General features: G+C 44.3%; 1 protein-coding gene across 2 annotated transcripts; it reads left to right on the top strand.

Annotated features, from left to right (window-relative positions):
• Positions 1 to 615: 615 nt before the first annotated feature.
• On the top strand, positions 616 to 13,375 carry pask (PAS domain containing serine/threonine kinase). 2 transcript variants are annotated; one of them, XM_042104809.1, is made up of 20 exons: positions 616 to 964; positions 1,314 to 1,512; positions 1,658 to 1,878; positions 2,022 to 2,189; positions 2,402 to 2,539; positions 3,046 to 3,180; positions 3,469 to 3,718; positions 4,071 to 4,252; positions 4,569 to 4,683; positions 5,015 to 5,104; positions 5,277 to 5,448; positions 5,858 to 6,780; positions 7,039 to 7,211; positions 8,556 to 8,723; positions 9,443 to 9,568; positions 9,752 to 9,886; positions 10,410 to 10,609; positions 11,104 to 11,237; positions 11,852 to 11,995; positions 12,367 to 13,375. In XM_042104809.1, the coding sequence occupies exons 2-20, from the start codon at positions 1,320 to 1,322 to the stop codon at positions 12,552 to 12,554; spliced, it is 3,855 nt and encodes a 1,284-aa protein (XP_041960743.1). In that variant the 5' UTR covers positions 616 to 964; positions 1,314 to 1,319; the 3' UTR covers positions 12,555 to 13,375. The 2 variants fall into 2 exon arrangements, with proteins under 2 accessions (XP_041960743.1, XP_041960749.1); XM_042104815.1 differs by lacking the exon at positions 5,015 to 5,104.
• The last annotated feature ends 11 nt before the right edge of the window (positions 13,376 to 13,386 follow it).

Here is a 13,386-nt window from a genome sequence, read left to right as displayed (position 1 = left end):
CTGCTGAGAATTACCTGAGAATGGCTATGAAGTCATGCTAGCTTTTCTGCACTTGTGAAGTGGAACCTAATTGCAAAGCACAAACATGTTTGATCCTGAAGTTCATAGGATCAGATACCTGTGTGCATGTGTTTTGCTTGGAGGCTTTGCCTCCAAGCATAAATTGCTATATTGTTTACAATACTGTAAAATTGTAGTATTATGATGACAGTACATAGTGAACTGAACTGTATAATTTGTTTTTAACAATAAAAACAAATTTTCCTGGAGTCCTGTATCATGTATATTCTTTAATTCCCTCTGATCGTATGTTAAATCAGCATTAAGTAAATAACTGAGTATGGTTTCTACAATATGTGCTGGTAAAACAATCTGCAATGGCGACAAACAGAAAAACCTAAGCCTGAGGAAAAGAAGGGAAACTGTTCTTGGAAATACTTTGTAATCAGAATGATGATGTAAATAGTAACCCTCTATCTCTATAGAAACTGAAATTATTTGGTCCAAACATTGCGTTCGCTCCACCCTTAAAGGTTTATGATTGGATGACCACTTCTCTGGATTCAAAAGTCTAGTTTTTGATTGGCTGTCCCATCTAATCTTGTTATACTCAAGAGTGCCCGCGCGCCAAACACTACAGACCGCGGTTGTATGAAATTTACTGCAATATTGGAGCCAGTGTTTTAACTACATTTGTTTAGTTCTATACAATTTACCTGTACATTTCTAAATGACAAAAACTGGTGATATTAGCGGCGGGTCGTTGTCATTTATCAGTAGGCTAGTAAGCTAACTTAGCCCTCCACTCATTTGTTTGCTATCTTAGACCAGCTAGCCAGCTGGCTTATGTTAACTACATTTACTTGCCCTCTAGCTAAACAAGCTAGTTTGTTACCTGTTCAGTTGAGATTCAACCTGGTATTGTTAACATTAACGATACGTTACGTACGATACATCAAGCAAGGTGAGTTGCATGGCAAAATGTAGCCCGTTTTTTTAAACATCTATCTGTGAACCCTCTAACTTTACAGGTTACCAATGTGAGATATCCAGGTTGGCATGGCAAGTTAACGTTAACAAACGTGCTTTGAGATTGTGTTTAATATCCATTTCCAAGAATGGAGACTGAAAACAGAAAACAGTTTTGTATGCGTAGCGATAGCTTGCTAGCAGTTCTAATCTAGTTTAATTGCAACCTGTTTAGAGAGGCGTGTCCTGTTGCCATATCCCACTTTTGTATTCGGATCCGCTGGAAATGTAAACACAAGACGTCGACCTCTAAAGCCGTGTCTGCTCTCTTCTGATTCCTTCAGCAAACAATGTCACTGTCGTGCTCCTCGTCAAAAGACCCTTGGGAAAATGGCAGAGGTGACAGTTTTTGTGTGGCCTCGGGCAGTGATGCTGATAGAGCTTCGGCAGATGATTCCTTTGTCCTTAATAGATCATACCCGTGTGCGCTAAGGCCCGCCGTCAAAAATAACCTTTCACTGCGATGGTGCGAGGGTTCCACAGGTGAGACCTCTACAGAGAACCGTTACAGATGAAAATGTCCCTTAACAACTGTAACTTGTCATTTGTAACTGAAAAGTGATCCTTCACATTTACATAGTAGTGTTGGCCTAATTCACCTGAAACCCTTATGCACTTTTCTATCCAGGTGATTCCCAGAATGGTCATAGCTCTGTGGCCATGAGAAACCTGCAGATATCCAACTTGCATCGCCCAGATTCTCCACCCAGATATCTTGAGCTGAGCCCAAGCCGGCTGGACGCTACACTGTTGAGGCAGCTGGCCCCTGAGGGCTCGGGGTCAACTGAACACTCTCTGGTGCATAACCCAAACATGGCTGCCTTCACCGTGAATCGCAAAACCACAGAGGTACAAGAAATGTGTTTTATGCAGATTTTTCAAATTGTACAGTACCAGCCCCAAAACTAAAAAGGTCATACTGTTTTAAAAATAAATTGATGTCTATAAAGTTAGTTTGACTAAAGTGTTGTCATTGTGTTCTTGTGTCCTAGATACTAGAAGTGAATGAGCAGGCTTGCAAGCTGCTGGAGATTAACAGGAATAACCTGGTTGGCCAGAGACTGTCCAGGATCCTGAGGACTAGACAGAGCCCAGAGGATGCATTGACGGGGGACGTTCTGAATACTGATGGAAATGTGCTCACGATTTCAGGAAAAGTGGTAAGACGTGACCTTGACTGACTTGACTGCAAGAAATTATAATCACCTCACAGTAACCAAATTGATTGCCTTTGTATATGGCTTTAGAATGGAAGGACATCTATGTGTGGATGTTGTACATGCACATAAAAACTTTTGTTTACAGTCGCGTGTGTGTGTGTGTGTGTGTGTGTGTGTGTGCGCGTGCGTGCGCGTGCGTGCGTGTGTGGCAGGTTGATGCGGTGAGCAAGTCTGGAGCTGAGCTTCCTGTGTCTGTCTGGACCTGCAGGCAGTCTCATGACCCGACCCTCTGCTTGGTTCTGTTGGAGCCAGTGGAGAGAATGTCAGCTCATGTCTCCTTCTTGGAAAATGTAGGCTATTGCAGATTTAGAGTAACAAATATTTGAATATGTTCACATTTCACAGTTTTGTGTAGGCATGTGTTCGCACAGGCAGTGCCAAAATCTACATTTTAGATTCTTCTGACGATGGCTCTTGTCCAAATGTGTGTGGGCAACAAATATATGCTGCAGTGCTTGTTATAATGTTAATTTTCATGCAGACATACAACACAGAAATGTGAAGTGTTTATAAATCATGTTGTACACCATGAAGCTTTAGCAGGACTTATTTTCCAAAACACTGTGACTAAAGATGCACTTTGTCAAAAATCATTTCAAATGTACTCGGTCATTCGCTGAGCTATAGGTGCACTGGACTAGATTGGTAAACTGAATTTGTCAGGGTGCTAAAATGTATAGAGCAAGATATGGTAGATTGGTAAAGCCTACACACAGACCATAACAGCTGGATCTGGAGCCATCCTGGCCGGCTCTGGTCCAGTTCACTAATCTTGGGATCTGCTCTGTCATTACAGGGGAGCATCATCAGCTGTGACCTTGCCTTTGCCCATCTCAGCGGCTACGGGCATACCGAGGAGTTGACAGGGCTGTCAATCATGGAGCTGATGCCATCGCTGCACATCCCCCTCCACTGCCGGCCCCTGCCCAAGGTCAGATCTCATCAGTGCCAGCTAATCAGTCTCTCCATCTTAAGTGGAGAAACAGGCCTACTCCTATTGCACTGAGGGGTGGTTTTTGCCTTCCCTGACAGATAATTGTGCTTATCTCTGTAGTTGCCTGAAAGGGATGAACTCCTTGAAACTCACAAGTCAGCTCAAAAGAAGCTCATGAAATTAATTAATTATCTCAGGGAATACCTTACAGATGCAGTTATCTGATTCATTTCTTACAGGTGCAGACCGTATTGAATTATTTAATGATGTTTACCCTTTCTGCAGATGCACCGTGTGCAGAGACTGAGGGCCAGAGGTCGGGAAGGCACATCTTTGCCTCTCTGTGTGAGACTTAAAGGTGCAGTGGCTTGTGGGAAACCGCTGGAGGTCTCCGTCTCCAATGGGCACCCAGGAAGCCGAGTCGCCACAGGAAGCAGTGATGCCAAACGTGTCTCATACGGCTCAGCAGATCTCTGCTCGTCAGATTCTTCCCCTGAACAACCACAGCTCAGCTCCTCTTTTGCGCTCAATACGGGTAGAGTTAGGCTTCTTCAAGCATTTCAGTAATATCACATGTCCATTGCCTTCTGATATTCTGCTTAAAGCAGCAGTATTTGCAAATGCCAAATTGCATTTGCCAATATAGCCAAAGATATAGCAGTGTGTGTATAGCTGTTGTGTGGCATAGGGGAGCATTGTGCTGGCTCATCAGTGTTTGCAGTTAAGGTATTGCTAACGATGTTAAATTGGTTATGCTTAGTTATTAAATTAGTTGTACTGCTGTGACTTAAGCCTTTGCACTCTGCCCATCATTCAAATTAGGGTCCTTGAAGTTAATCATTACCATAAAAATGCTCTTTGGCTCTATGTGTGTTGTCTTACTGTAGGAGAGGACTGTGGTCACAGCCTGGCGTCTCCGGGCTCAGGGCTGGTGTACTCTGGGACTGTGTGGCTGTTTGCTCCTCTCAGTGGACTGCTTACCCTCTCTCCTGAGGGACATATACATAGTATCAACAACTACTTTGCCTTGATGCTTTTTGGGTACAGGAAGTCTGAACTAATGGGAAAGGTAAGTACAGTTATCCAAATAAAACTTTTGTGTTGTACTGGTGTACTAAAAGTCATGGGTTGCCATGTAAGTTGTAATATTGTTTTAAAACAGAACTGTCTCTTGCATTCACAGCATATAAATATGACTGTTGGCTTTTCTAGTTTTGAGAGGTGGTAAACGTAGTCCTGATTTAATAAATATAGTGTTTATTTTGTATAATGGGTTTGTTCTACAAAGGCAATGTTGGAGGTTTGGCTAAAGATGAAATGCACTATGAACAGAACTAGTGATGTGTTGGTACAGTCATGTTCACTGGCATTCTTTGTGTGTGCAGAATGTGACCTTCTTGATGCCGGGGTTCTTCGAGTGGATGCAGAGCTTCGACCACAGCACCAGTCCAGTGCCCCACAAGCACGAGGACACCTCCGATCCTGCTAGTAATAACTCTGGTACAGAATCCACTAACACTCCCAATCCATCCTCTTCACTGCATATATGTAGCCAGTTGCTCAAAATCAACCTTATATCTTACCTTGACCATTTTTTTAATTCCAAGAATGGCTTTTGCACCCTCCACAGTAGGTCTCTATAGCATACTGCAGCTTCAGCAGTACTCTTATATTTGTTATTTTCCTTATAATAGCTGCATTTTTTGTAGCTTTTAACGCTGTACCTTGTACTCGCATACTAGACACTAGGTTACTGTAGCACAGTGTAGTTTTTTCCCACTAAAACGGCCTTGCACCTGTCTGTTTTACCACCTCTCTCTGTCGTATGTAGACCCCAGTAGTGACTCTAACCCTGCACCTGGGAGGGCAGTAACCCTCTCTAGTGACTCACTCACTGGGAAGAGCAGCCGGGAGACTAATGGTGAGTGCTGTCATGACTCAAGGTTTTATGAGCTGACCTCTCTCCCGCTGGACTATGACTGTCTGATGTTGTCTGTCATGTGGACATCATCTCAGACAAATAGTTCTATTTATGAATTCATTTATTTCAAAAATTACGCAACCTTAATCTGTGCTCTTGTGGCCGTCTGTAGACCCTAACACAGTGCTGGCTGGGGACATGGCCATGGTCCAGCAGGCACTGCAGAGGAGGGTCTCTGGAGGGAAGGGCCGGATCTTTACTGGGAACACGGACAGGCTGGAGGTGCCCAGCAGCGTCCCATCCACCATGACCTCACCAGCGGCCACCTCCACACAGCTGGACAGGTAGAGGAATAAACCTACATGCCTCTGTCATCACATGTCTGTGAAATAGGACTGTGTTAAAGGCAAGAGATTGTAGGACAGTCACACATCAGACGTGTCCATAGATCACTCGATGTACGTCACTGACTGAAGTGCGACAGTAAATCTAAAGCAGAACAAGATCCACAGATCCACTAGATGAGTTATCCCATGATGACGGGTAAAATGATTCTCTTTAAATATATGAAGCGTAAATGCAGAAATAAGTTACATTCGATTTTGCCCCTTAGCTTTCTATGGATTAGCTTTGTTACCAAAGATATAAAGGTCTGTTTAATACTGTGCCTCTTAGGCCTGGTGCTGAATGTCATTTGTCATGTTTGCATTGCACTGCAGTGGATGTGTGTGTTTTGTGCTGTGTGCCCATCAGGCCAGATGACACGGTGGAGCTGTTCAGGCAGGTAGCCGAGGCGGCGGCGGCGGCCTCCTCGTCCAGCCTGAGCGAGCACACGGACAGCACGCAGGCTCTCCTGCAGACCTTCGCCCTGGTCGAGTCCCAGGAGGTGTGGGGCCACAGGCCCTCCAGAGGCCCAGAGGAGACCGACTCGGACTCTGAAGATCGGGCCGGGCACTCTGCCTGGCCAGCCACAGAGACCAAGCAGGCCCTGACCAAGCCCCGTGGGCCGTCTCGGGCGCAGGGACAGAAGGGGTCGGCCTCCCATGATGCACTGCAGGACTCCAGCTTCGAGGTGATCTCTCTGGGCAGCCGCTCATCCTCGGGCTTCTGCGAGCAGTGGGCCGGCGAGTCCGGCCCAGATCGCCTGGACTGCACCCACCCACCGGCTCCTGCACCCTCCTCTGCCCCCGTTGACTCGGGCAGCTGCCTGCTGGACATCGACTCCAACGGGGACGCGGTGACCCGGGCCCTGGGAGAGCTGGACCTTAGTGGCAGCCTGGAGCTGCCCGGGGCCAACGGCGACCTTGACCGCCTCAACCTCTCCCAGGCCTCCTGCGATACAGCTGAGCTCCTCCGCACCCCATCCCCTTTCGTGGTGGAGTCCGACCCTGAGGAGGAGAAGTCCCTAAACTCCAGAGCCGAGGGCGTGGAGGACAGGACTGGACCCACCCAGCAGTGGGACACCTTCTCTACACATCCCAATGGCCGAGTTCAGGAACTCCAGAGGATTGGCCATCCAGGTGAACAGTTACCAGGCAGCAACCTAGCAACATCAACACCAAAGAAACCACTGCCACTACCAGCGCTGCAGAACAGAACGCAGACCAACTCAAACAGTGAGATACTGGAGGGACGATTTGAAGGGAATTGCTACCACAGAGATGGAACCAGACTTGGTGTGTACCCACTTTATGTGCAGACTTTTCTCAGTCTTTTCTAATTTCCTCAATTTTAGCCTTGAAGGATGACAAAAAAAATCCCTATGGTGGCACATAAAGCATACTGGATGTCTGAAAATAAAGAATGTATGCCTTACATTAATTTGTAAGACTGAGATGAAAGTTTCAGCAATGCTTTGAATATTAGGTCATCCCTATTCACAGGCAGGTCAAGTCAAAGGCTTAACCCAGACCCTGCTTGTTTGTCTGTTGCAGAGGTTCAGTGTGAAATCCGGCGGGCTACTCTCCCAGACAGCCGTCCCCTCTTCTGCATCTGGCTGACCGGAAGACTCCCCCTTGGTGATCAGCAGGGGGCGCCACTGAGCCCGCAGCACACAGGCAGCAGCCTGGCCTCTCCACAGGACGCCTCTAGCTACAGCCTAGGGGAGGTCAGGCTCCAGTACAACTTAATAGCTTCACTTCCTGAGAAACTTGCGCTTATGAGCTCCTGTTAAAGCTGCAGTTGGCAAGTCTGACAGATTGAGGGGACTTAGCCAAAAGTTTTATTGTTTACAACTCTCATGCCCCTCCCCCACTACCACCGTGCACCCTCTCATCGAGTTTGTCTCGTCAGTGCGCACCAGACTGATTAACAGTCAGATCTCACACAGCCCTGCTCTGATTGGACCAGAAGAACCGGGAGCTGTCGATTTTTGCAAAACAAATAACAGGCTCTAGGTGGAGGTAAAAGTGCGGGTTTTTTATGTTTTTTTAAACCGGCTGATTTATGTTGTTCTGTTGGAGCATAGTGTCGGTTTCAGTGAATATGATCAAAAAAATCTTGCCAACTGCAGCTTTAAATTCACCATGCATGCAAGTGTGTTCGTTTGTAAATTTAGATTAGATTAGGTTACATTAGATTCAACTTTATTGTCATTGTGCAGCGTACAAGTACAGAGACAACGAAATGCAGTTAGCATCTAACCAGAAGTGCAGAAAAGTGCAATGTGAACAGTACAGACAGGTAGTGCAGTGTAAACAGTGTATGACAGTGCAGTGTAGCCAGTAGTATACAGTTAATCAAGTGGCATGGTTTACAGTAGGGACATCTGCAGTGTATTAACAGTAACATTTAGCCAAGGAATACCCATACAAACTTTCGACAAATTTGGGATTTGCTCTGCAGGTCCGTCTGGCCAAGAGGCCATTGAAGCCCATTTCTAATGTCCCTAAAACATGGGCATGCAAATACAATCGCTAATCCGACATGGACGTGTATTTCTTTGGAGTTGAGTAAACAACTGCATTGAAAACCTTTGTTTACAAGGCTTTTGAAACAATTTGGTAAGAGTTTACCAATTTAAGTCTAATTGCACTGCTAGTTATTCCCCTGCTGGAAGTCTTAAGTCAATGAACCATTCCAGACCCACTCCCAATTGTATAATTGTGAAGGTCTGGGTGTTCTAGGTGCTAAGTAACATTATAAGAGCAGAATAAATATAGATATGCAGCATGAACAAAATAGACATATATGTACATTGTGTACAGGTATGTGCATTGTATTGACAGTTACAGTCTAAGAGTAGTAAAAATAAGTATATGTGCAGTATTAACAGTATAGACAGATATGTACAGTTGACTATGGAGTATATCTAAAATCCATAGTTGAACATTTTGAGTGTTGTGTGTTGGTCAGTGTGCTGTATTCTGTTGTGTTAATAAGCACTTAGTGCCAGGATAAAGAGTAAAATGGCTGTAAGTTTTGTGTGTTTTTGTGTCTGTGTGTGAGACAGGCGATCCGGGACGCGTGTAAAGGAGAGGCCCTTCGCTCCACCGCTGACCTGGAGCAGTCACAGGCCTGCAAGGGCCAGTTTGAGGACGAGTACAGACCACTGCGCGCCGTGGGCAAAGGAGCCTTCGGCTTCGTCTGGCAGGCCTGCAGGAGAGACGATGGCAAGGAGGTGAGAGGGGACGCGGCCTGCATGCTTTGGTCTAAATTATAGCAGCTCCAGGCATATAAAGCGCAGCGGAATATCCTACACTTTTTGTGAAGTACCGTGACAGAATAGAGAAATTACTAAATATGAAGACCTTTGCCATGAATTGATGAGTGATTTGTAAATACATAAGCTTACAGTGGACTTTTAGACTAGAGATGTGCCATATCGTATCACTATCGATGCGGTATAATTCCTCCTCATGATAAGAATTTGTCATATTAATAATATAGCTGATGACATGTTTGCCGCAAGGTGGGCAACTCACAAGAAGAAGGAGACCAAGCATGGTAGAAGGCAGAGGTCAAACTGTCAGCTAGGAAGAAAAGTCACTAATGAAATCACTGAAGAGTTTATCCTGATGGTGAATTGAGTTTTTTTGTGTTTGCGCATTTCTCAAGACTGTAAGATGATGACTTTAAAACAGCGGGTAAAATTTTCATATAGTCATTTATATCATTATCCCATGAAATATGTCAGGGATAATGTATTGTCTGCCAGTCATTATCTGAAAAACAAGTCCCAACAGGGCAAACAGAGCCCTAACGCGAAGTAAATGAAAAGTCAAGTCATGAACAGTGAAGGTGAAAGGGCTGCTTCAATGAGATTTGGTTATCAGCAGATCACACCCACATCTAGTTGACACTGAGTTGGTTCCTGTGCTTCCTTCCTTTTCCCCTCAGGTGGTGGTGAAGTTCATTAAGAAAGCCCGAATAGTGAGCGACTGCTGGGTGGATGACCCCGACATGGGCAGTGTCAGTCAGGAAATCGCCATCTTGGCCCGGCTGGACCACCCCAACATCGTCAAGGTGGGACGGAGAGACGTGTGAAACTCATTTTTGAAAAATGCTAGATCTTTCATGTATACATTTTGGATAAAGTTATCTAGAGCTGTTGGCTTTTTGTTTGTTTTTGTCTTGATTGTGTACCACATTGCTCTGAAGCACTGGATGTTGGACTGCCACTGATGTCCCTTGCTGTGTTTCTCCCAGGTGCTGGACGTGTTTGAGAACGAGCTGTTCTTCCAGATGGTGATGGAGAAGCACGGCGATGGCATGGACCTGTTTGAGTTCATCGAGCAGCAGCCATGTCTGGACGAGCCTCTGGCCAGCTTCATTTTCAGACAGGTATGCAGAGCTTAGAAATACAACTCACAGATAACTCACAACTAGAGCCCTTTCTTCATGTTTGCAGGGCAGGTGAACACAAGTAACAGCTGTAAGGGGATACACCAATGATTTACATTTACATGCAGCTGACACTTTTATCCAAAGCGACTCACAACAGTCAAGAAACAATAAAAATACAGTGCCACCAAGATATTGTTTGTGCAGCAATAAGTGCTACTCACATAGAATAGAGTGCTAGATAAAGCTGTTAGTATTACTAAGAGAGTGCCAATCAAATCTGTAATCAAATCTGTGAGCTGTGTGTATACGTCACTCGGAACCTTTTATCTAACTAATTAAGTCTCCTTACAGTGTCGCGTTTGTATAGGTTTATGGTTATTGTTATGATTGTTATATTTTGTATATTACATATGACTACGGGTAACTGGGAAATATTGTGTACATATAGATGTAAAGGTCTGTGTTGTGTTTGTTTTGACTTTATGAGTTTTACAATTCCACTGTTATTTGATCTCTGCAGTTGGTAGCCGCAGTAAGCTACTTGCGTCAGAAAGGTATTCTTCACCGAGACATCAAAGATGAGAACATCATTATCAATCAGAGCTTCTACATCAAGCTGATTGACTTTGGCTCAGCTACAGTGATGGAGCCCGGAAAACTGTTCTACGCCTTCTGTGGCACCCTGGAGTACTGTTCTCCAGAGGTTCTGCAAGGGAACCCGTAAGCCCTACTTTAACTCAAACTTGAGTTATTGTTATTTGTAGAGATCATTTTAGTTTAGGCATGGGAAACCTAGCCACTCTAACCCTCAAGTGCATTTGTTTTAAATTAGTGTGTGCATTGCTTGTGTTCCACACTGATTACATTGAAAAAATCACTTGAGAGTAAAAGTTGGCTGATTGAGGGATGAAGTGCTGGGTGTGTACTCTGTGTGTCTGTGTGTTTGGTATAGGGCAAACAGGGTACCGCGCCAACGACTCCATGCCTGGTGGGTGCGTTAGTTCCAATAGAGTATCAGTCCTTCAGTCTAGAAACAACTCGCAACCCAATGTTGCCGATGATGCAATTTTTAATCCAGTCAAGTGAAAACTTTGCACTTTGGGAGCACTTTGCACTGACTGGATTAAAAATTGCATCGGCAATATTGGTGTCTGTGTTCTCCATTCTTGAAGGATGTTTATTTTGTGTTTATTTTACGTCTGTCTGTGCTGCAGATATGAGGGCCCGGAGCTGGAGATGTGGTCTTTAGGGGTGCTTCTGTACACGTTGCTCTTCAGTGAGAACCCCTTCTGCAGTGTGGAGGAGACACTGGAGGCCAAACTCAAGCCCCCCTTCCCCCTATCCTCCGGTAAGAGACAGAGAACACCCAGCGAAATGTCAAAGGGAAATGTCAGATTTTACGTCAACAGATTTGGTACTTGCCCAGAAAGAGAGAACTCATCCTCATCCTTAGAATAAACTGAGCTTTTACAGGAGGCTGTATCCTCTTAAAAGACTTTATGCAAACTTTTGCTTACTTAAACCTTCTGAAACCTGGTATAACTTCTAAGCAGTGTTGGCCTATATTTATTTCTGATTGAGTAACAAATTATGTAATTCTGTGAAAATGGCATTCCCCATTTTCGTGTTGTGATGGAATGGTTCGTTTATTTCAATGGTTCAACTATTTCATCAACTGGGACACAATTACTTTCCAGCCCTGTGGGAGTCCGTCTGGGACATGGCTTGTAAAATATACTGTAAGACCTGAGTGGCCTGCTGCAGGATCTTCTGCTCAGTCACTCAAACTGTTAATTTATTCCTTGTAGTTTTTTTCAGTCAGTCATTCATACGTTCTAGTTATTAATTCATGTAATTGTTGTAGGCTTTAATTTGTTCGTTCGTTCATTCATTCATGAAATCAACACAGTCAGTGAGTTGATGGATGAGTCATTCCGACATCTTTGGCTTCTCTCTCCTCAGGACTGAGTGGCGTACTGGAGGGTCTGCTGCAGCCCCAGCCAGGCCTGCGTACCACCCTGGAGGAGCTGCTTGTTGAGCCTTGGCTTCGGCAGCCCATCAACCTGGCCGAGTACAGCTGGAGCGAGGTGCTGCCCGCCAGCCACGGTGAGTTAGGGCAGGAACTGCAGCCCACACTCCTGGGTCCGACAGGGATGCAGGGTTCACTTTCCCAGTCTTGGAAAAGTTATGGTGTTCTAAAGTTCCAATTTTCTGAACTTTTTTTCCAAGAATTTGTTGAAAGTTTTGGAAGTCATGAAACTTTGTGAAATATGACTCTCCATGGCAAAACCAGTCACTTGGTTCAATTTTTCAAAAATTACGTTAAAGTATTTTCATGAAAGTCCACAAAAGATTTCCACGCTTATTAATGATGCCTATATCAATAATATTGACCAACAAACTACAGAGATAAGATTTACATATGCCCCTTTTTTATCAGTTGTTTCTTGCAACTAAATAACATGTTGTTCTGACAGATTCACAGAATCACCAGGACACCAGTCTAAAGCCTCATGAAAATGTCCTATCCCTCAATTTGGAGGGCCATCTCCGTTTCAACGATGATACCCCGCTCGAAGATGAGCATGAAGAGGAAGATGAGGAAGAGCACAAATCCATGGCTGCCTTGGAGGCAGAGCTTCAAAAGTATCTTTCTGATGACTGAAAACGCTCGACCCGGCTGGTCCACTGTCAAGACACTCGAGCTAAATAGAATCACAAAAGAAAAGATGTTTAATGCAAAAATGTATTGCAGATATTTGGGCCTCTTTGATGACAAAGTGATTGTAACACTCCGTCCGTGCACCTACGGGAGCATATGGGTCCTGTGGTGTAAAAGACTATCCTAAGAGACACTGGGATCCCCAAGCCCAACACTCAGGAGCATAGACTTTCCATTATTCGCCTATCAGATGGTAGTGCAGGGTGAAGGATTATCGCTGCTAGCCTATATATTGATGATGAAAATGGTCATAATAGGACAAAGTACGATACATCTTCTTTATGAGGTACATTTTGATTGACTTATTTTGTAACTAAATGGGTGTTGTCAGTAGAATGGAGGCTTTTAAATATGTTTAATTACACAAGGCAATTAAAAAAATGGCTGTAGTCGCTAGTGGTAGTACTTCTACATTCTGTTGGATGAAAGATGGCACGTGACTGTGGTCAAGCCTTGTTCACAGAGCCTCCACAAAGCCTTCCACAAGTTTGCATTATGGTGTTTTTAAAGAAAACGTGTACAGTAATTTTATGGCTGTAAGTGGATTAGCATTTTAAATTGTTGTATTTCACTTGTATTCAAGCATCTTAATCTTTTAAATATATATATATATTTATTATATGAATAAAGGTTTAACCCATCCAGCTTATTATTTTCCCATGCCTAAAATTGCTTCCAAAAATGTAACTGAATTTACTGAATGTGCTATGTGTTACAGACAATTATGATACTCGAGTACAGTCTGTCAATAAAAATGATAATTCGGGCGGATTTT

Source organism: Alosa sapidissima, chromosome 1 (genome assembly GCF_018492685.1).
Source record: "Alosa sapidissima isolate fAloSap1 chromosome 1, fAloSap1.pri, whole genome shotgun sequence".
Classification (NCBI taxonomy): domain Eukaryota; kingdom Metazoa; phylum Chordata; class Actinopteri; order Clupeiformes; family Clupeidae; genus Alosa; species Alosa sapidissima.
The sequence above is the reverse complement of the archived record's forward strand: the minus strand, read 5'-3'. Positions and strand labels throughout refer to the sequence as shown.

Coding starts and splice junctions, on each gene's coding strand:
- pask (XM_042104809.1), top strand. CDS start 1,320: ATGTCACTGTCGTGCTCCTCGTCAAAAGACCCTTGGGAAAATGGCAGA. Junction 1,513..1,657: donor ATGGTGCGAGGGTTCCACAG/GTGAGACCTCTA, acceptor TTTTCTATCCAG/GTGATTCCCAGAATGGTCAT. Junction 9,887..10,409: donor CCAGCTTCATTTTCAGACAG/GTATGCAGAGCT, acceptor TGATCTCTGCAG/TTGGTAGCCGCAGTAAGCTA.